The 24,062-nt window shown below is 40.1% G+C and overlaps 1 protein-coding gene across 1 annotated transcript; it reads right to left on the bottom strand.

Moving 5' to 3' along the window:
* Positions 1 to 19,585: 19,585 nt before the first annotated feature.
* On the bottom strand, positions 19,586 to 23,177 carry LOC133758715 (inter-alpha-trypsin inhibitor-like). Its single transcript, XM_062189885.1, has 2 exons — positions 23,158 to 23,177; positions 19,586 to 20,266 (listed from the first exon to the last, which is right to left on the bottom strand). The coding sequence occupies exons 1-2, from the start codon at positions 23,175 to 23,177 to the stop codon at positions 19,660 to 19,662; spliced, it is 627 nt and encodes a 208-aa protein (XP_062045869.1). The 3' UTR covers positions 19,586 to 19,659.
* Positions 23,178 to 24,062: the final 885 nt, after the last annotated feature.

The following is a 24,062-nucleotide window of genomic DNA, read 5'->3' as shown; positions in this document are numbered from 1 at the left end:
TTGTATAGTACGACTTCTGTAATTGTAAAATGCAAAGACACAAATATCCTTGCAATCTTCACGATTAACCCTATATCATCCACATAAACATGTGGACAATAGATTGGAAAGAAATACATTAAATACATAATGGTGGAGGCAGGAAAAAACGAGAAACAAAATCTGGTCAAACAAAAAAGTGCTTACAGAAATGAAGGACAAAAATCTGTCACATTGTCAACTCGGTTCTGTGCTTCTGAGGTCCCAAATAAATTCATAAAGTCACAGAGCAGGGTTACTCATTACTGGAACGCTTCTGTCTTTCACATGGAGCCAAGACAGCTCAGAGCAGCAGGTAGGAGAAGGGAACTGGATCCAGACTTCCCAGCCGTCACCCAGCTCTGTGGAACAGACTATGGGCAAGTGACTTTCAGGCTTTGTCCATCTGTCCCACTCACTGTGAAAAGAAGCATGATGGTAGCACCCAAGTGGCAGCATTTGGGGGAGGACAGAACGAGTTCACATTTGTAAGGCAGTTAGAATAGTTGCTGGCATAGAGGGTTGGATTTAAGAATCACATTGTAGGGTACAAAGCTGCAGTTAGATAGTAGGGAAAAATTGTGATGTTCCGTTGCTCAGTACAGTGACTATAGTTAGCAACAGTGTTCTGTACATTTACAAAGCATTAGAAGAGAAGATTTTGAAAGCTCTTACCAGGAAGGAAGATAAATGTAGATGTGTATATTCTTAATTACCCTGATTTGGTCATTATACAATGTACACATATATCAAACCTTCACACTGTTCCCCACAATATGCACATTTTTTGTGTAAAATAAAACAAAAGTGCACAGCTGTGGCTGGCACTGTGATGTAAGCCTTGTCCTATAGTGCCAGCATCCCATATGAGTGCTGGTTCGCGTCCCAGCTGCTTGTCTTCCAATTTGGCTCTTGGCTATGGCCTAGAAAAGCAGTGGAAGAACGGCCCAAGTGAGTGGGTCTCTGCACCTACATTGGAGATCCAGAAGATCCGGGCCCCTGGCTCTGGATAAGCTCAGCTCCAGCCGTTGCAGCCATTTGGGGAGTGAACCAATGGATAGGAGATTTTTTTTCTCTGTCTGTAACTCTCCTCTCAAATAAATAATTAAAAAAATGCATAGCAGCTTTTGTTATCTTTCTTTTCAAAATTTATGTGAAAAGCAGAGGGTGTGTGTGTGTGTGTGTGTGAGAGAGAGAGAGAGAGAGAGAGAGAGAGAGAGAGAGAGGACAGAATCTCTCCTACTGGGTCACTCCAGAAAAGCATTGAATAGATGCAGCTGGTATAGGCCAAAGGCAAGAGCCCAGAACTCAATCTTGGTCTCCCACATGGTTGGCAGGGACCCAAGCATTTGAGCCACCATTGCTGCCACCATTGCTGCACACTAGCAAGAAATTGGAATGAGAATAGAGCCAGAACTCAAACCCAGGTGCAGACCTCCCAAGAGTTGGCTTGGCTTATCCAGTCTTTGTTAATCAAGCCCCTAGTAGTACTTCATAGTGATTTAAAGCAGATATGCAGAACTGACATCACAGTGGAGTGGGTTAAGCTGCCAATTGTGATTCCTACATCCCTTATCAGCATGCTGGTTCCAGTGCCAGCTACTCCACTTCACATCCAGCTTCCTACTAATGTGGAAAAGAAGTGGAAGATGGCCCAGTGCCAGTGAGGAGTAAACCTGTGGATCAGTGGATGGAACAGTGATCTCTCTCTCTCTCTCTCTCTCTCTCTCTCTCTGTCAGTCTGCATTTTAAATAAACAAATAAGTCCATTTTCATAAAAGCAGACATACAAAGAGCTGTTGGCAATGTTTGCTATTTGAGAGCAGTGAAAGTACACATATTAAACTAATGAGTTACACAATGACCTGAAAATTCAAGATAAAGGAACTCTAAATTTGAGGAAGAAACTGGCAGCGTTGCATCATGAATCATCATGTTACATGTGTTTGTCTTTTCTTTATAGCTGTTTCTAAGGAAAAAATATGTTAAAATATTGCCTAAATGAATCATAAACTGAGATGCCTGTAGTCTATTGCTTCTGAAAGAACAAGTCTAATCTAATAGCTTATTATTAAACTCTATATTTACTAAAAATGTCCCCTTCACCCTTCAATTTTAAATTTTAAGTGATTTTTAAAGACCACTTGCTTCGCATCTTTCTTTGGAGGTTTGCCTCACTGGTTCTACATTTCTTTTTCACTGAACCATCTTTCTATGCTTCTAATAAACCTGAAAATCTTGGTTCTGTATTGTCTTCACCAGATTGTCTCCCAGCTGAAAAAGGAATTAGAAAAGGATTTAATTATTTCCCTCCAAAGTGATAACTGCAGTAAAAGAACGTTCTGGTATGTAAAAGTACTTGGCAGATTTGGAATGGCCAAGTTCAATTCATCAGCAAAAGTCAATACAATGCTAATGGCACTGGAGAAGTCCTTCCCTATCCATGGAGAATATGTTCTAAGAATGGTTGTGTTAAACCCAGATAACACCTTACCCCATAAGATTGCCCATGATAAAATAGGATTCAGAAATTAGACCCACTAAGAGATTAGCAGCAACCACAATAAACCAAAAGTTATAACAACATACTATCCTAAATGTTTTTTTAACTGAAGAATTGTTCATTTTTGGAAATTTCCTTTTAATATTCTCAGAACACAGTTGACTGCAAGTCATGAAGTCATGGAAGGTGCAATGCTGGTTAGAGGGGCTACTGCATAAACTTATGTTGTGCTTTGAGAGACTCAGAGATCCTTTGAGACCTCAAATTCATGTGTTTTTATCTTCTATTTTCAGTATTGCTTGGGCTAATTGGAAAATGAATTTAAACCACACTTGCTGTTTTATGCTATAATCCTGTATCAAGTGACATTTTAAAACAGACAATAATCAACAATCATTAAGTTTTTCTATCTATGAGCCAGGAACAAAAAGAAAGACTTTAAGTCATTGCTGTTGAATTTTGTAACAATAATGAAAAAGAGGCATGTAACTATCATTTCAAGTGGAGAGGAAGAGACCGAGCATCAGAAAAGTTAAACATCTCACCCCAAGCCACTCAAAAGAGAGAGTTTATGACTCCAATTCCACAGATCTTTCCAGATCACTCTTGTCTCCATTTGTATAACAGGGAACCTGAGCAGGCCTGAGGCCCCAGTCTGCTAGCAGCATGACCTGCACCTGCTGACCCTGGGTCTCTGTGGACATATTGGTCGGCTTAGAGCAGAAGGCAGTAAGCTTCTGTTCTGGCATAAAGCTTCTTGTTTTCTCCAGTTGGGTGACCCTGCCTGTTTAACCTCACACAATGTGCCCAGTCTCTGTGTACTGTCTTGCTCTTCAGCACTTTCATTGCAGTTAGAAGCCTGCCTGGGGAGACTTTTTAATACTAAGATAGGACACTAAAAATATGTTTAGTTGGCCAGTACCCCCAGAGAAATGTCCGGCTCCCAGCCACTCTGTCTTGCCTCTGCCCATGCCTTTGCCTCACTGGACACTTGCTCCTTGTCCTGTCAATTGTCACATTGAACCTGGCTCTACATTTGGCTTCTCCTTGGGTGCTACTCAGCTCCCTCTGCTGATCTCACCCTGTGGCAGCCGTGCCTGCTGCTCATTACCAGGTATTTGTTCGAGAGATTTTCCAGGGGGCCAGTGCTGTGGTATAGCAAGTAAAGCTGCTGCCTGCACTCTCAGCATCCCATAGAAGTGCCAGTTCATGTCCCGGCTGCTCCATTTCCAATCCAGCTCTCTGCTATGGCCTGAGAAAGCAGTAGAAGATGGTACAAGTGCTTGGGCCCCTGCACCCACATGGGAAACCTGGAAGACATTCTAGGTTCATGGCTTTGGCATGGCCCAGCCCTGGCCATTGTGGCCATATGTGGAATGAACCAGTGGATAGAAGACTTTTCTCTCTCTTTCTCTCTCTCTCTCTCCCTTCCTCCTGCCTCTGATTCTCTGTAAATCTGCCTTTAAAATAAATAAATAACTCTTTCAAAAAAGGAGTTTTTCCAAGGCTGTTCTGGGTGATATTACCCCCTCTGCCTTTGTGTTGGTTACTTGAGGAAGGCCTGTTGACAAGAGAACCATAGAGGTGAAGATGTTCTATGAAGCTCGCGTATATCCTAGTGCACAGTCTTATCTAACTGTTTAAGAATTCTCAACTCACCCATTCCCACAGATGATGCTGTGGACAATCTGAGGGAAGAAATTCAAAGTATTTATAAATTTTTTAGACTAAGAAGGCATTGCAATATTTTATCAATTCACAAATATAATTTTTGAAATATCAATTGAAAATACTATAATCGAAAGTGATAAAACATTTGACATTTTCACGCTCTGCAGAACTGCTTCTGCCTGGGTATATTGAGCCTAGCCGTGTAAGTAATCCAAAGGAGACCATTAAAAAGACAGAATCTCAGGCCCCATATCTGATCTGAGTCACAGATGATTCGTGAGTATATAACCGTATTTGAGACCAACTCCCCTTCGTTTCCATTATTCCTTCTTAACAGGGCTCAAATTCAAACATGAACTTCAAATGTTGGTGTAAATGGAATCTAGATAGGATTTCAGATTCATAAACATTGTATGTTACAGTAAATGGTATCTGGGAGTCTTCTCTGCCCCCCCCCCCCCCCCAATCCAGACCCTTAGCCTCTCTGCCCTCTTGCCCTTAGGAGATTTCTGTCTTTGTTAGTCTGGTTCCTTGGTTCTGGAATGCAGAATTGGCAGAATGATGCTTAGAAGATAAGAACAAAGGCCTGGAAAGACAAGAACAGCCTCACAGGATGGGAATCTGAACAGAGCTAGATACAGAGTTGAGGGCGAAGCGCTGAGATCTCCCAGGGGTATATATGTTCCAGTCTTGGCTGCACCTGGACCAGACAAGATGCAGCCAAGTTCAGCTGCTCAGGGAGAGTGTGCATTTGAGGGGTGCTGGGGAGGGCAGATCGTCAAAGTAGAAGCTGTGCCAGAGAGGCAAATGGCAGGTGCATGTACAGAGCAAGAAGGTTGGACTGGGGACCTTGGCAGAGAGAGAAGCAGAGCTTAGCTAACAGGATCCAGGACTTCAGGCTGTGTTTCTGATATGCTTGGACAAGCTCTGAGGACTTCCTGTATAGGGGGGACCAGCAGTCACACCAGGACAGTAAGTTGTGCCATAGACCTCATTCAGCATGAACTCTGAGGCTGTTAATAGCATCTGTGAGGCAGAGCAGAGTCAAAGAAATTTTCTTCTATAGTTCTTTTTTTTTGACAGGCAAAGTGGACAATGAGAGAGAGACAGAAAGGTCTTCCTTTTGCCGTTGGTTCACCCTCCAATGGCCGCCACAGCCGGCGCGCTGCAGCTGGCGCACCACGCTGATCCGAAGGCAGGAGCCAGGTGCTTCTCCTGGTCTCCCATGGGGTGCAGGGCCCAAGCACTTGGGCCATCCTCCACTGCTGGCCTGGAAGAGGGGCAACCGGGACAGAATCCGGCACCCCGACCGGGACTAGAACCCGGTGTACCAGCGCCGCAAGGCGGAGGATTAGCCTGTTGAGCCACGGCGCAGGCCATCTTCTATAGTTCTAATGCTACTCTAAGTCCCCCTGGGGATAAGTTGGTAACATTACAAAGCAATGACGCTTAGGGGCTGGTGCTGAGGCATAGCAGTAAAGCTGCCACCTGCAGTGCCAGCATCCCATATGGGTGATGGTTTGAGTCCCGGCTACTCCACTTTCAATTCAGCTCTCTGCTATGGCCTGGGAAAGCAGTAGAAAATAGCCCAAATCCTTGGGCCCCTGCACCCACGTGGGAGACCCAGAAGAAGCTCCTGGCTCCTGGTTTCAGATAGGTGCAGCTCAAGCTGTTGCAGCCATCCCTAGAGTGAACCAGTGGATGGAAGACTTCTCTCTCTCTCTCTCTCTCTCTCTCTGCCTCTACTTTTCTCTAACCCCGCCTTTCAAATAAATAAATAAATAAATAAATCTTTAAGAAAAAAGCACTGATGCTTAAATTGGTTTAGTTCTGGCCAGTGAAATTGACCAAAATCTAATAATTCTTATAATACCTATAGTGTATTATAATGTCCCCTAAAGTTCCTGGAATGTATGGTGTAAAAAACTGTGTATGGGTTTCAAAAACTTTTGCACCAACATAAAGTTACCTTAATTCTATTTTCCATAAACTTTTTGAAGTGTCTGCTTGTGAACATGTAAATCCGTGTGTGTGTATCAGTATACATCCACTCTATACAAAGCTTCATATGACACATAATACCTGTGAATAATACAATCATATATTTTTGTATGTGTACTTATAACATGTCTCTGCACAAATGTATAGAAGCATATATATGCATATATGTGCATGTTCCATCAAATCCGGGTGCTCTGAAAAAGAACATAGACATCTTAACCGTTAGGCCAAATGGCCATCCCTATCCTCTTCTACTTTTACCATCTTTTTGTCTCAAAAGTTGACAGAATTTATAAAATACCAAATCCCTGGCATAGTCTATCTATTCATATAACATGCCCAAATGTGAACCTTCCCTACCTCTTTTAGGCTCCTGAGTGAGAATTCTAACTATGTTAGAGGATTACCAATCCTACAACCAGGAAGATTTTTTCAAATAAATCTAAACAATACTATTACCCCCGAGTTACAGATAAACAAAACACTAAGGTAATTAATTGCAATAAAATTAAGGATCATACACAGGATGATCTCTGAGAAAGTCACGTTTTACTGACTTTCATTTGTTTCAAATTGAGGATCTCATATTAAAATTCAACTGACTTTCTGTAGGCTTACATTTGTATTCTACTACATCTGAACACAGCAGTCATTGGGATCATGTAAATCACTCTGCTCAGTAATCAGCTTCAGCGTCAATTCAGCTTTAAGCTAGATACTCTCCATTTTAAGGAAACAAAGAGTCCTCTTGCAGATCTTCACGCTATTCCTGTAGAGCCATAAGTAAGCTGATTGGCATGTGGTTGCTACAGGTGACCAAAAGTGTTTTCTTCTTAATGCCATACGGGCTTATCGATTTTTATCCTAAATGTTTACAGTATTGCTTTCAGGGGTAGTTCCTTGGCTTGATCCTTCCTTCTGCACCAGAGCAAAGTATTCTAAAGATAGGTAAGAACATCTGCACCATGCTCCCCCTTTCATCTTAAAGTTCAAGGGGATTAATTTCCAGGTTAGAAGGAAATTGATCCATGACATCTAAAAGCTACATTTCTCACACTCTCACTTGATCTGGCACTGAACCCACACAGGCATGCACACTTGTTACTTTGCTATTATACTGTGATACCCTATCATTTAACTCCCACATTGCAGTGGGTTTCTTACATAACCTTTATGAGTTATATAATGTATCAAAAGCTATTACTGCTAAAGTTGCAAAATGGACAGTGTGTTTTTCCATTACTACTTGTGATTCTAATGTGAGGGGGGTTGAAACAGTCAAATGTTCATCTCTCAGTTTTCAGCAATGCTTCTACAAGAAGATCTTTATTGTTGCTGTTCAGTTCTTGCATTTCAAAATGCATTTTCTTAGACAAATTTTACCCCAGTGTTATCCTTATGAATTCTCTAAATGTCTGAAAATTATCATGAAAAGGTAAAGAATGAAATACTTAAAACATAAAAATATTAAGTCAACTAGACTGAGAGCCAATGCCATTCCTTGTTGAGCTGGCACATGAGTCATTGATACTTTCCCAGGGTCACATGGTATCCTCTGACTCCTAATCAGGATGCACACCAGATCCACACAACATCCTCCCTGGCCTGCTGGATCCCAGCGTACCTTACACACCATGCATGGGGATTTGAAAAATGCACAAGAAATGCTCTCAGATATCCCACAGCTGATAGCCTCCATCCCTCTGCTCTCCTGACCCTATCCGGGTATTTGTGGTCTGCGTACCTGTTGCCAGTAGCCTGTGCAGGCTTCACATCTCAGGGACCCTGTCAATGAGAACACAGATTTGAGAACTATTTCTAATGGTTAACATCACTTCCTAGACATCTAAACTCTCTTCCTTTTCACAGTTCTTCCCAAAGATTTACTTCTAATCTAGCCATGATAATTGATAAAAACAACTCTTCTCTGAATAGGTAATAGTGAGACAAAAAGGAAGCTCTTGTCCTGACTGTTGATGTACAATGTAATACTTTATCCTTTTTAGTAATTTTGTTGGTGTTGTTGTTGTTCTAGTACTAGTGGTTGAACTCTGTAATTAACACACAATTATTAGGTGTTTAAATTTTAACTGAAAAGTGATCCCTGTTAAATATAAGAGTGGAAAAAGAGAGGGAGGAGATGTACAATTTGGGACATGCTCAATCAGACTTGCCCCAAATGGTGGAGTTAGAAACATGCCAGGGGATTCCAATACAATCCCATCAAGGTGGCAGGTACCAATGCCATCTCACTAGTCCAAGTGATCAATTTCAGTTCACAATTGATCACACTGATAGGTCTAAGAGTCAAAGGGATCACACAAACAAGACTAGTGTCTGTGAATACTAACTGATAGAATCAAAAAGGGAGAGAATCCAACATGGGAAGCGGGATACACAACAGACTCATAGAATGGCAGATGTCCAAAATAGCACTCTGGCCTCAGAATCAGCCCTTAAGACATTCGGATATGGCTCAAGAGCCCATGAGAATATTGTAGGCATGGAAAACCAAGACACCCTGGAAAAAAAAAAAAAAGAAGACCTAAATGGAAGATCTCTGCGAGTGAGATCCCAGTGGAAAGAACGGGGCCATCAAAGAAGGAGGTACCTTTCTCTGAAGGGAGAGAGAACTTCCACTTTGACTATGACCCTGTCGGAATAAGACCAAAGTCGGCGAACCCTAAAGGCTTCCATAGCCTTGGCAACTCATGACTAGAGCCTAGGGAGATTACTGACACCATAAACAAGAGTGTCAAATTGTTAAGTCAACAATAGGAGACACTGTGTACTTATGTCTCATGTGGGATCTGTTCTTAATGTGTTGTCTAATGTGAAGTGATGCTATAACTAGTACTAAAACAGTATTTTTACACTTTGTGTTTCTGTGTGGGTGCAAACATGAAATCTTTACTTAGCATATACTGAATTGATCTTCTGTATATAAAGATAATTGAAAATGAAAAAAAAAACTGGTGTTACATTGCAAATTGCATACAAAAGTAATCAATTTTTAAAAAATATCATGTAGGATCTTTGTCTTTAATGTGCTGTACATTGTGATTTAATGCTATAAGTAATACTCCAACAGTATTTTTTCACTTTGTGTTGCTATGTGGGGACAAACTGTTGAAATCTTTACTTAATATATACTAAACTGATCTTCTTTATATAAAGAGAATTGAAAATGAATCTTGATGTGAATGGAAGGGGAGAGGGAGCAGGAAAGGGGAGGGTTGCGGGTGGGAAGGAAAGTGAAGCATACAGTTTGAGTACTAGTTATAGCATTAAATCACAATGTATAGCACATTGAGGACAGAGATCCCACATGAGGAGCAAGTGATCAGTGACTCCTGTTGTTGACCCAACAAATTGACACTCTAGTTTATGGCGCCAATAACCACCCTAGGCTCCCATCATGAGTTGCCAAGGCTATGGAAGCCTTCTGAGTTTGCCGACTCTGATCATATTTAGACAAGGTCATAAAAGAAAGGGTGAGGATAGTAATCTAAGTGATCCTAAGAGTGGCAGTAACCAGGTCTGAACAATTATACAGCATTAAGTGGGGAAGAGGACCATCAGTACACACAGGTTGGAGTAGAGCCATTGGGGGTAGAGGTTATGATTACAAAGGAATGAGGCCCAAGTGCACAAGACATTGTCTAGAACAAAGAACAGAGTCATTATTAGAGGAGCTGAGAAAGGTTCTGTCTAAGCTACAATTAAGTTTTCCGATTGAGAGGCAAATAGAACCCGACAGAAGGGGCTTGATAATAATCTTGAGGGCAGATCACCGTACAGATCAGCCATTAATAGGCCTGCCACCCATTGCTTCTGATGCCTAGCTTTCTTTTTCTCCTGGTTTGTGTTCAAGCAGACCAGGGGATGCAAGTCAAGGGAGTGCCCAAGTCCCATCTCTAATCTTCGGTGGCCTGAACTACAAGTCTATAGTCACAGGCATGTTCTGTAGTAGTTTTTCTAAGGTAGACAATGCCCATGAGGAAAATTATATTCTCACTTTAAAACTTTCTTTCCCTTTGGTCTGAAAGGGAGATTTTTTTCTACTTATTTTGGCTATGCTACTACAGAAAAATGTTAGCCATCTCTTTTATAAGGTCTAAAGATTAAATTGTGCGTCCTACAGTTTCCTTCATAATAGAATTAGTTTCCTACCTTGAAGAGAATAGAGAAATGAAAGAATAAGTTGGGCTTAGAATAGAGAAATGAGGGAGCAAGTCCTAGATCGCTTGCTGACAATAGCAATATCACATGAATACTTAGCAAACAGTTTCAACCATTAGATAACAACTTAAGAAAACATTTTTCAGAAGGTCCAATGCCTTCTATAAATTTTAAGAATCATGCATTTGGAAACACCTCTTAAATATCTAACATGGTGCAATTTGTTTAACCAGTAAACTTAAGCACAACCATATAAAATGTTTTTAGTTTCTTTCTACCAACAAGTATAAAACATATGATACAGAGATTCAGGTCAAACAAATTAAAACGTATTTTGATTAATTTTAGCAGCTTAAATTTATGGACAATCTTATCTATAAGGCAATTAAGATAAAACTCTTAATAAAATTTTCCCATGTGGACATACAATATAGACACACATATAACATAGCATAATCGACCAATATAGCAATTTTAATAATAGCTTTTAAAATCTTTAACTCTTTTTGTATTTTGCCAATTGATTTGAATTGCTTTTTTTTTAATTACTCAGTTAAACATACTTTTTCTCAGTTGGTACTGTTAATACATTATTGGCTTCATCTGTTTACAGAGCCATCCCAAATTACTGAATACAATAGAAGTGGCTGGAAAAAGTCCATAGGAACCTATAGGAGGACAGCTAAACACAGACAACAACACTTTAGTTTTATGAGCAGCAAATCATATATAACTGTGGATGACAAAGGATTTTAAGTTGCCATGTTTAAAATTATAAACTCATCAACCAACAAGAGGCACTTGCTTACTTCTCAGTATTTTTGGAAGCACCTGTAGGATTTTACAAGTATTTAACCCTTTAGGTCTCTGGGGCTTTCTCATTAAGATAACATGTCTAGTAACACAAGATCATTAGACTTTTTAATTCTCAAACATTTGTATTAATAGCATTTTTCATTATAGAAACTTAAAGTCTGGTACCACATCACATCTTGACAGTCCTTCTAATATAATCCAAATAGTCTGATTAGTTGGTGTCTCTATAAGATGAGAGACATAGGTCCTTCGATTTTTTCAGTTGGGCCCAAACTGGAAAAACCAAAGTCCAAGATTTACTGGAAATTTTAGAGTCCAGATTGTTTGGAACTTTGATTTTCTGAATGCCTGTCAAGAATGCCAAGAAGGCTCAAAATCCAAAATATCTGGTTGAAATAAGATTCCTTAAAATAATGACATAATATAGACCAAATTTGATCATTGTTACAAGGTGATTATTCAGATCTTTGAAAATAAGCACATATTTAAATAACCATAGCTCCTAATACGAATTCAGCTGTTTTTGAACAATTAGAATTTAACAGACATCAAGAGAACATAATAGATTACTTTAACACATTACTTTCACAGATAATCAGATTTTAATTCTATGTCAAAGAGAAATAGATTAGTATACTTCTAACATTTTCCATCTGCCTATGTCCTTGATTTACATTTTGAAATAAACTGTTAAAAATCTCCAAATTAGGATAACGTTTTGAATAAGATAACACAAATTTTAGCCCGAGCTTTTTTCATTTCTGTTGCAATGGTATATCTTTTTCCAGCCTTTCACTTTCAGTCTGTATGCATCTTTGTTGGAAAGATGTGTTTTTTGTAAGCAGCAAATAGATGGGTTTTGTTCCTTAACCCAGTCAGCCAATCGGTGTCTTTTAACTGGACAGTTCAGGCCATTAACGTTCAATGTGACTATTGATAAGTAGTAACTTAGCTCTGCCATTTGCCAAAGATATTTTCTAATATATACTTTGAGCTTCCTGTGATCTTTTGCTGTGATATTTCCTTCCTTTACCTTCTTTCACATTGGTGACCATGTTTCTGTGTTTCTGAGTGTAGCACATCTTTAAGCATCTTTTGCAGGGCTGGACAAGTGGCAACAAATTCTCTCAATTTCTGTTTGCTATGAAAGGTCTTTATTTCACCTTCATTCACAAATGAGAGCTTTGCAGGATATAATATTCTGGGCTGGCAGTTTTTCTCTCTTAGTACCTGGGCTATGTCTCGCCATTCCCTTCTAGCTTGTAGGGTTTCTGATGGGAAGTCTGCTGTGAGTCTAATTGGAGATCCTCTGAGAATAATCTGATGTTTCTCTCTTGCACATTTTATAATCTTTTCTTTATGTTTCACTGTGGTGACTTTGATTACAACATGTCGTGGTGAGGATCTCTTTTGGTCATGTTTACTAGGGGTTCTATGAGCTTCCTGTACTGGGATGTCTCTGTCCTTCTCCAGACCCGGGAAGTTCTCTGCAAGTGACTCACTAAAAAGGCCTTCTAATCCTTTCTCCCTCGCCATGCCTTCAGGAACTCCTAGAACCCGAATGTTGGGTTTTTAATAGTATCGTGTAGATTCCCAACAATATTTTTTAGATTTCTAATTTCCTCTTCTTTTCTTTGGATTGACTGTATACTTTCCTGTGCTCTGTCTTCTAAGTCCGATATTCTCTCTTCTGTTTCACTGACTCTGTTTTTAAGGCTCCCTAATGTGTTTGTCATTTGATCTATTGAGTTCTTCATTTCATTTTGAATTCTCTTCTCTATCACACTTTCCTGTTCTACTAGTTTCTGCGTTTCATTTTGATTCCTCCTTAAGATTTCATTTTCTTGAAGATTTTCTATCCTGTCCAGTAAGGAATTCCGTAGCTCAAGCATTTGTTTTTGAAAACTACTAATTGTTTTTATCATAAATTTTTTGAAATCTGTATCTTGCATTTCTTCCATCTCATCATCTTCATAATCTTGGCTTGGGGTATCTTGTTCATTTGGGGTTGTCATAATGTCATCCTTGTTCTTGTTTCCTCAGTTTTTGCGTTTGTTGCTTGGCATTGTAGAGATATTCTTTGGATTTTTCTTCCCTCACTGTGGTGTTTTTTTTCTTGTTATACTATGACTGTATTAAGTGGACTGTCTGCTTTCGATGGAGCCTTACAGGCTTGAGATGTATTTCCTACACACAGATTCAGGAATATAGTGATAACTCCTACCATACCCTCTCTCCTGAACAACTCTGTTTGCAAGTATTGAGGTTAGGAATAGTTTTGAGCATTCAGGAACTCAGAAACACTTGTTCCCAAGACACCACTAGGGGAAGAACATCAACGATGTGATGATTAAGGTAGAGATACTTGTGGGACCCATTAACCACAGTTGACAGTAAAACTAACACTAAAGTAAACCTGAATATTTGAGTGACAGAATATAATGGATATATTTTATGCCTTGACACTATAAAAACGATAAAATAAAGTTTAGGACACAGTGTTGGAAATGGAAAGAATCTGAACATTCATTGTCTTTTTTTTTTTTTCTTTTTTTGATACCTGGGATTCTAACATCTCACAAATCAAGTAAGAGCACTGAAATCATATTGAATAGTTTAAGAAAACTAAAAGGTTTGTTGTTATAATAGAGAAATACATGATTGTAGAACAACTCTACTATGAGAAGTTGGAAAAGATATGAACAAAACAAAATAATTTTTTTAAACATAAAGGATTGGAGCAACCAATAGCCAGAGGAAAGAGAAGCAGTGAGAAGTGGCTGATCCAACTTTTTCTCTTGAGGAAAGTGCTGACTCCGTGTGACAGAGAAGAGGCAGAATCTCCAGCAGCCTTGCAGGTTTAGTGTAGAAAAATTAGATTTGAGAGTTCTAGGCTTGCTCAGAATAATAAATTCTTCTAAATAATTCAAGATGCCTGCTGAACTCATCACAGAGTCCTACATTAACAATAGAGATGAACAAGATATAGTCCTGTATTAGTCAACTTTATGTTACTATAATGAAATAGCTGAGGCAGGCTATTTTGTAAAGAAAAGAGGTTTATTTCAGCACACATTACTGAAATTTTACTACACAAGGCATTCCACCTCTGATGACAATGTTCTTCCTGAAGAGTTCTAAGGAGGCATAGACCATCACCTGGCAAGAGACAGGGAAGGTGCATGTCTTTCTGGCTTCTCTGTATAAAGCCATCAAGATTCAATCACGAGGGCTCTACTCCAGTGACCTAATCAGTCTAATCTTTTCCCAAAGGTCCCAACTATAATCACCTTAATTCTATTAGAGGTCCACTCACCTATACCATTAATGTAAGACTTTGGGTACCAAACTCCTGCATGAATTTGGGAATAGTGTGGGACGGAATGTCAGCTGTTCAAACCATAGAAAGACCATTCCATGGACGAACTAAAGCCCTTGCAATATATATTTTTTTTAACTTTTATTTAATAAATATAAATTTCCAGTGTACAGCTTATGGATTACAATGGCTTCCCCCCCCATAACTTCCCTCCCACCCGCAACCCTCCCCTCTCCCGCTCCCTCTCCCCTTCCATTTGCATCAAGATTCATTTTCAATTCTCTTTATATACAGAAGATCAATTTAGTATAAAGATTTCAACAGTTTGCACCCACATAGAAACACAAAGTGAAACATACTGTTTGAGTACTAGTTATAGCATTAAATCACAATGTACAGCACATTAAGGACAGAGATCCCACATGAGGAGCAAGTGCACAGTGGCTCCTGTTGTTGACCCAACAAATTGACACTCTAGTTTATGGCGCCAGTAACCATCCTAGGCTGTCGTCATGAGTTGCCAAGGCTATGGAAGCCTTCCAAGTTTACCGACTCTGATCATATTTAGACAAGGTCATAAAAGACAGAGTGAGGATAGTAACCAATGATCCTAAGAGTGGCATTTACCAGGTTTGAACAATTATACAGCATTAAGTGGGGAAGAGGACCATCAGTACACACAGGTTGGGAGTAGAGCCATTGGTGGTAGAGTAGAGGTTATGATTACAAAGGAATGAGGCCCAAGTGCACTAGACAGGGCCTAGAACAAAGGACAGAGTCATTATTAGAGGAGCTAAGAAAGGTGCTGTCTAAGCTACAATTAAGTTTTCTGATTGAGAGGCAAATAGAACCTGGCAGAAGGGGCTTGATAATAATCTGGTGGGCTTTAGGCCTTGTAAATTCAGAGGCCCAGACCTATCTATCTCTTCACATGGGGTATATCCTAAGGGAGGTGTGAACCTCCTAGGGGAAGGCACTCTGTTGACTTTCATTACTTGGCTGGCCTGGGAGGAGAGCTGGCCAGGTAAAGGCAGGTGGCATCTATTTTTTAAAGATTTATTTATTTATTTGAAAGACAGAGTTACAGAGAGGCAGAGGTAAAAAGAAAGAGGTCTCCCACCTGCTGGTTTACTCCCCAAATGGCCACAATGGCAAGAGCTGAGCCCATCCAAAGCCAGGAACCAGGAACTTCTTCTGTGTCTCCCACACTGATGTAAGGGGACCATGGACTTAGCCAGCTTCTACTGCTTTCCCAGGCCATAGAAAAGAGTTAGACCAAGCCCTGGTTATATTAAGGTGATCTTCCTTTTATCTAAGTATCTACAATTGCAAAAATAAATACTCCCTAGAAGAAAGAGACAATATTCAGAGCCTCAAATTTTCCTTCTAATTCATTGATTATAAAGGTAGGCACTCAATAAAAAATTAACAAGCAAATTGGGGATAAGACCATGTAACCAAACATCAAAAGATGTCACAGACATTAAAAGAAAGCCAATGAGAATCTAGATGTTAGTGTAATTAAGACAGGTTCTTAAAAATAACTAAGTCATATATTCAGGAAATTAGGTAACAAGATGGAGGAAGTAGCAGAATAACTGAAACTAAAAACAGATTAAATGAAAATGATTACAATAGAAAAACTGAAAAATAGGTATCAAAAACATTGTTAACATACCCTGTAAAATATCAAGGAAACAATTATAAGAAAGGAAAGGTTATGGCCAGCGTCCGGCTCACTAGGCTAATCTTCTGCCTGCTGTGCCAGCACACCAGGTTCTAGTCCCAGTTGGGGTGCCAGATTCTGTCCCGGTTGCTCCTCTTCCAGTCCAGCTCTCTGCTGTGGTCCGGGAGTGCAGTGGAGGATGGCCCAAGTGCTTGGGCCCTGCACCCGCATGGGAGACCAGGCAGAAGCACCTGGCTCCTGGCTTCGGATCGGCGCAGCACGCTGGCTGTAGTGGCCATTTGGGGGTGAACCAATGGAAGGAAGACCTTTCTCTCTGTCTCTCTCACAGTCTAACTCTGCCTGTCAAAAAAAAAGAAAGAAAGGAGAGGTTTTAAAATTTATTTAAATGAGATACCAGTCCATGAAAATAACATTGAGGTCAAAAATTACAGTTACATTTTCAAGAATATAATATATATGTATCAAAATTAATTATATGCTCGTTAAATTTTAAAAAGTCAACAACTGTCAAAGAACTGAAATTATTTTATCTGACCACAGTGAAATTAAGCTAGAAATCAGTTTTTGGAAGATTAGAATGCATATACTTTTCCTCATGTAGAATTAAGCAATATCCTTCCATGTAACTCATGAGTCCAAATCTATGTATAAATCATAATAGAAATAGAATACATTCTTCATTAATATTTATTTATTTATTTTAAAGAATACATTCATCCAAATCATAATAAAAATAAAATATTTCATGATTTATGAAATGCAAAAATTAACCCATGTTTATAGAGTGATTAATAGCCAATGCTACATGTGTCAGACAAAGAGAAAGTACTGAAACCAAATGTGGAAGTATCTCTTACAAGGCTTCTGTTGGGATGGGGAATGGGGAGGAGTTGTTGTGCAACAAATTAAGCTGCCGCTTGAAACCCACATCCCATATTGGAGGCAGCTTCATAACCCACCTAATCTGCTTCCCTGGGAAGCAGCAGATAATTGTTCAAGGACATGAACACATATAGGACACCTGGTTGGAGTCCCTGGCTCTTAGCTTTGGCTTTTTGGCATGGCCACTTGAGGACTGAATCAGTGGGTAGAATTTCTCTCTCTCTCTCTCTCTCTCTCTCTCTCTCCAACCATCCCTTGTCTTTGTCACTCTACTCTTTAAATAAAATTAATAAATAAAACTTTTTAAAAGGCATTTTAAAAGGCACATAATTTAATACAAATTAGAGGAAAAGAACAAGAAACAGAAGTCATTAAAATAGAAAACATATTGATGCTTGTTCTTTTCACATATTGAAGTCTTTTCAAAAGCTTCACATATTGAATGCTGAAATATATTTTAATTATATTAATTGTATCCACTATATTTCCATCTATTGAAGTTTTTTGTATTTTGAAAGTTTTTTTTCAAAATTGACGTGATTCTATGATGACTAATCCCTTGCCCCATCTCTGCCAAGAAAAAAAGAAGGCACAAATGATCGATATTTGTTATAAAAAGGAACATTGTTACAGACCTTAAAGTCATTAAAAGGAATACGTTGTATAATTACATGAACATAAAATTCTGGAATGAGGAAAAATTTTCTATGATTAAAAAGAAGATCAAAACAATGACTGGAAACTGGTAGACTGGAAATGGGATCTTAAAAAATCAGAATCTCTCCAGATAATATGTCTAGGAGATGTGCATTTTATTGTGTGTAAGTTTTATATCAAAAGAAAAAGCTCTAAAAATGAATGCAAGTTGATCATAGGCATTCTCTAGTATTTGGTAGAAATTGTACTGATGTCTGCAACTTACTTTTAAGTATATTTTAAAATGCTGAATTTAAGGATGCAAAAGTGGATAGATGGATAGATCAGTATGAAATGTAGAACCTACATGGTGTGAGTGTGTGTGTGTGTATATATATATATATATATATATATACTCATTGTAAAACTCTTTCAACTTTTATACATATCTGAAATTTCTGGCAGAAGATGCAGTTAAAAAGGAGAATGAAATGAACAAGTTTATCCCAGAAATTGAGAATTTTAGATAAAATGCACTTTTGATTTCTTTGAAAAGCACCTCTGCACGGCAATTAAAAAAAGGAAAAGAACATTTTCCCAATAGATATATGTAATAGGTCTTGTAAAATCGATACATAAAATATAAGAAACTCAGTTAACCTCTATGCCATAGAAAAATAGGAATACTTTAAAGCAATAACAGAATCAACTAAACTAAAAACCCAATTCCAAGAAGATTGCATATCTAAATGTAAATGGTAAACAAGTTTCTCAAATATGACACGGGATGATGTTCAGTAAATGCAGTAGGCAGAATTTTCTTACTGAGTACACTGAAGTATTCTCTATGGTTGAAAACCTGACAGAGGTATATTAAAATGAGAAACACCTGTTTATCAAAACATAGCATTCAGATAGTACAGACTCACGCCACAGAGCTTGTGAGTGCTCACTGGCTGACTTTCAGGATGAGACTACCGAGCAAGGTCATTCAGTCCCTTGGCATTTGGGGCCTTATTGAATGGTGCTGGGCTAACACCAGTTCTGTGATTCTTGTTTATAGTTTGGGATTAGGACTAAGGAACAGCCAATCTTTTCCTCACTTGAACACTAGCAGTCATCAGAGTGACATAAAACTAAATAATTTCCACCAGAATGAATAAAATTCAAGACTGATAAAATCAGCATTGGCAAGAGTATGGGGGCAGTTCACACTCTGCATGCTGGTGAGGTTGTCAGTTGGTGCAGTAACCTGGGAAGACTTTTGCCAGCCAAGTGTCAAGAAGCCCACTTTCAGATCTCCAGTTCTTTTCCTGGGTATAACTCTGGCTACTTCCTGGAAAGAGTTTCCAAGCCAAGGTGCACAGGGCCCTCTTAGACAGACCATGACCTTCTCACTGAGTTGAGGACACAGAGCTGAGAGTATAATCTGAAATCCTGAAGTTGGGATGCAGCAGGTTAAGCTGCCTCTCGGGGCACTCACATCCCACATTGGAGTGCCTGGGTTTGAGAACTGACTCCAGTTTCCTGATAATGCATCTCTTGAGTGGTACCAGGTGATAGTTCAAGTTCTTGGGCTCTTGCATCATGTGAGAGACTCAGACGTAGCTCCAGGCTCCTGGCTTCAGCCTAACCCAGCCCTGTCAGTTGTGGGTATTTGGAGGGTGAACCAGCAGGTGGAGGATCTCTCTCTCTCTCTCTCTCTCCCTCCCATTCAAATTAAATGAAAACATACATAAAAATAATATTGAGGTAATAACAGAAAATATTATGAAAGCTAAAGCCAGAAAGTGTGTCCTTTTATGAAAGTTACTAAAGTAACTTTTTTTGTTCTAAAGAACAAAAACTTTTTTTTTTTTTTTTATTTGGACTCGAGTCACTCTGCCCGGCCTGCCGCAGCGCCCTGGGACAGCCACCAGCCACCCCCGGCTTGCAGACCAGCTGTCAATTGGAGGGAAGCAGCTCCTCGTCCCCGTCACCAGGCTTCCCGCAGTACTCCTTGCACTCCTTCTCTGAGTAAAACTTGTTGCCGTTGCCTTGGCAACCACCATAGTTGAAGAGGACACACTTCCCCTGGACGGCATCAAATGCCCAGAGAGGGAAAATGCCGCGGCATGGGCCGGGGACTATGGGCAGGCTGCAGGCAGCCACGGTCCGGCAGGTCTGCAGACACTCCTTCTCCGATACAAAGTTGTTGCCATTGCCCAGGCAGCCGCCGTAGTTGAAGGTTTCGCAGGCCATGGACGAGCCGTTGTAGAAATACCTCTCGAAGAGTCCCAAGCAGGGGCCCTCAGAGTAGCCCAGCTGGCAGGAGTCTTCTTTCTTGTTCATCTCCATCACCAGTTGCCCGGTCCCAGATCCTTCCTCTTCCTGGGGGAGCACAGCCCGGCGGGTTCTCGACACGGGGGCGGGCTTTGGTTCCTGCTGCCCAGGCACACATTCCCCTAGGCCAGAGGTCAGGAGAGAGGAGTGAATTAGAGCCTCTGTCTGCCTGCCATGTCTCAGCAGCAGCCCCTCGCGGGCTGGCACGGTGCTGGCGCCCCCGCCACTGCTTCATCAAGAACAAAAACTTTTTAAACAAACTTAAAAAACAAAATGAGAAAAGGAAGTAAAAGCTTGAGCCTGCAGTGCTGGCATTCCATATGTGTGCCAGTTGGAGTCCTGGCTGCTCCACTTTAGATCCAGCTCTCTGCTAATGCGCTGGGAAAACACAGGGGAGGGTGGCCCAAGTCCTTGGGCTCCTGCACCCATGTGGGAGACCAGGAAGAAGCTCCTGTCTCCTGGATTCAGATTGGCATAGCTGTAGCCATTGCAGCCATCTGTGGAGTGAACCAGCAGATGGAAGACTACTCTTTCTGCTTCTGCCTCTGGCTCTCTGTAACTCCGCCTTGCAAATAAATAACTACATATTTACGAAAAGTATATATTTGAAACATGCAACACTGTCATGGAGCTAATTCACATAATATATAAACACCCAACAATTTGCACATATTACAAAACCAAAATATCACATATTTGAAAACAACAAAATTAGTGAAGCTGTGCAAAAATAGGCACTCTTGTTCATTCCAGTGGCAGTTTTTATGAGGTATGATCTGCAGACAGAAAATTGATGTTATCTATTAAGTTAGGAATGCATACACCTTCAATATTACAATTACTCTTACCAGAATGCATTCTGGAGTTATTTCAATACCTGAAAATAATGGCAAGACAAAGTTATTCATGGCATCATCATCTGTACAAACAAAAGATTGAAAGCAACTCAAGTGTCCCTCTACAGATAAATGCTTAGATAAACGACAGCATAGTCAGAGATTCAATATTAGTCAGATGTTAACAACAACAATGAAAGAAGAAAGAATCTCATTGTATATTCATAGAGATGGATCCTCAGGATATATTGTTCAATCGCAGAAAAGCAAATACACTGTGCTATTACTTGTGCTAAACATGAGGAAAAGAGAAGAAATATTGATATTGACTTTTACTTGTACAATTTGGAAACTAAAAGACAAATAGCAGGGGTGGGAAAAAGTCAGTTATTTGTGTTTTTGTGTTCCTTTGCCTGGAAATGATAATGAATGTTTTTTCTTTACTTTTGTTTGAGAGACAAAAACAACTCTCAGCCGCAGGTTTATTCCCCAGATACCTGCAATGGCCAGAGCTGGGTCAGGGCCAAAAATGGGAGCCAAGAAATTCAACCCAGGTTCCCCACATGGGTGGCAGGCACCAAATTACCTAAGCCATCACCTCCTGCCTCTTAGGACCTATATGAACAGCTATCTGGCGCCAGAAATCAGAGCCAGGAATCGAACCCAGGTATTCTGATATGAGATACAAACCTCTTTCCTGGTGTCCTAACCACTGGGCAACATGCCTATCCTTAAATGAATAATTTCATCTCCTTAGCATATTGGCAAAACAAAGGCATGAGGACATAGAAGAAAGAAAACATTGAATATTTGACTATCTCTAGGACACATAAAGAAAGAGTACACAAGGCCCTGAGGAGTGGTTGAAGCTGTCATGGAGATCCCCACCTGTAAAACTTGGTGCAGACTGTGCTGTCCCCCACGTAGCTGCACATATATGGAATGACATGCTTCTGAACAAACCAAAACTCATCTCCCTCAATGTATCATTAGTTTCACATAAATCCAGTGCTTCCATTTTCCTGATAAACTCCTTAGGGTATTATAAAATAGCTGCATGAGTAACAAAACACTATAATTTTTCAAGAGCACAGCTAAGCAGTAAGTGATGTCTTGCTGAAATATTTTGCAACTATCGTGGTGAGAAGTCAAGGACATGAGCACACTTGAGGAACTGATAAAAGCAACAGTCATTTTTGTTCCTGGATTCTGTGTTTCCTGACGTTTAACCAGGGTTAAGTGAAATACACAAGCATCTCAACGTGCAGAAGGCCAACACAGAGCCCTTGTCTTTTGCTGTGCATTCCTGTAGAAAAGAGCTTGGATATACCTTCTGTTACAGTGAAGAAAAGATGGTAAGAGGGTCAGGGACATTTTCTTTGGCTTGTTTGTGTAACACCTGAAGTATCTAGGTCTTTATGTAATTTTGATGCTAGTAACCACAAGAAATGGCTAAGCAGCATGAAAAGTATATTTACAAAGGAGTTTCCAGAGAAAACAACTTCATGCAGGGGCAGGGAGGAGTTTCTGCCCAGTAGGGGATAATGAGCGAACTGGAGAAGAACCCACTGGGAAAGGTTGGTCCCTCTGGTTCCTGTCAAGCTAGCCTGTGTCCCTATGCCCATGCGCCAGCCACAGCCAGGGTGCTCACCTTCTCAGCACCCAGGAGGCAGAGAGGCAGGAATATGGCAACTGGTAGTATTTCAATAAGCCAAGACCCAGGAGAAAATCCACTTGCCAGCTTGATTTTACATACCCATGTGCGTTTTCTCAAAGACGTAAGTGCCATCATGTGCTATTTGGCAGATGTTTCTGGCTGTCTATGTGTTAGTTTCTGCTTTGGGGGAACTTGAAGCCAGAGATTCGATTTTCTAAATGGCATATGCTCACTCACTATGCCCATACCTCTCCTACACACCTCTCTCTCTGCCTCTCCTGCCCCCTTTCAAAGTATCTAGAGCCCTCCTCTCTTATTTACCTTCTTCACATTAATGTCTTCAAATACACATAATGTACCTAAAGAATATGCACAAAAACAGGACAAAGAAAGTAATGACAAATCACTGTGATAAGCACATCACATTAAGAGTTGTATAACTTAACATGAGCTATTTCATTTCCTTTGTCAAGCTTCTGTAAGGAAGATGGTTGCATTGTCTGTAAAGGGGAATATCCACTGGTGGTCCTTGGTGTGCTGGGTCCCTGGTTCTGCTTGGAGCTGTCCATCAGATGCTATCAGCCTCAGATGTCCACTGGGCAGGGAGTTTATCTGTGTAATTTATACTTGACGAGGATCACATACATCATTCCGCATCCTACAGCCCCCTCCTCATTCCAAATAGAAATCAGCAAATATCTCCACTCTTGGTGATTATCCAAAGTGAACAAATTTGTGTCTTTCAGAGATAAGCCAATTTCTCAAGCTCTAATAATCTGGGAAGGAGAGGTAGACAGAATGTGCTTTCATGGTGCTGATTCAAATCAGTCCTTGGAAAAGATACAGCATTTCAGTGTCCTGGGATACGTCTGCACTCACTATTCACAGTATGGCGACTATCTGAATACTTTGAGAGGCAGCCTTCTGTTGTCAAGATCTGATAAAGATGACTTTATTATATTTTTATTTATTTATTTCTCTATTACAATTATAAATGGTCTTCACAGAGTTCAAGGGGCAAGCATTTGACACAGTGGTTAAGTTAAGTCACTACTTGAGACACCTGCATCCTACATAGGTGGGCCTGGGTTAGAGTCCCAGTGCCACTTCCAATCTTGCTTCCGGCTAATGCACACCCTGGTAAGCAGTAGATGATGGCTCCAGTACTTGGATGCCTGTTACCCATATGAGAGACCAGGACTGAATTCCAGGATCCTGGCTTTGGTTAGGCCCAGGATTGACTGTCAGTATTTGGGGACTGAACCAAAGCCAATGGCTGGGGTTGGTAGATCTCTCTCATCTACTTTTCTCTTCTCTCTGTTTCTTTCTGTTTCTCTCTCTCTCTCTCTCTCCCTCTCTCTCTCTCTCTTTCTTTCTTTCTTTCTCATTCTCTGCTTTTCAAATAAAATGAAAATAATCCTTTTTAAAGTTTATGGAAAGTGTGTGATATGAAAAAAAATTATGTATAGATTTCAAATAATCTGCAGCAAAATAAACATGTTTTAGTCTACTTTTCCACAAGCTATTTCAAG

The sequence above is a fragment of the Lepus europaeus genome, chromosome 4 (assembly GCF_033115175.1).
Source record: "Lepus europaeus isolate LE1 chromosome 4, mLepTim1.pri, whole genome shotgun sequence".
Taxonomy (NCBI): Eukaryota; Metazoa; Chordata; class Mammalia; order Lagomorpha; family Leporidae; genus Lepus; species Lepus europaeus.
The sequence above is the reverse complement of the archived record's forward strand: the minus strand, read 5'-3'. Positions and strand labels throughout refer to the sequence as shown.

Excerpts from the sequence above, each read along its gene's own strand:
- LOC133758715 (XM_062189885.1), bottom strand. The coding sequence starts at position 23,177 with ATGTATGTGATCCTCGTCAA. Across the intron at positions 20,267-23,157 it reads ATGTATGTGATCCTCGTCAA|CAGTGGCGGGGGCGCCAGCA; the intron begins GTATAAATTACA and ends TTCTTGATGAAG.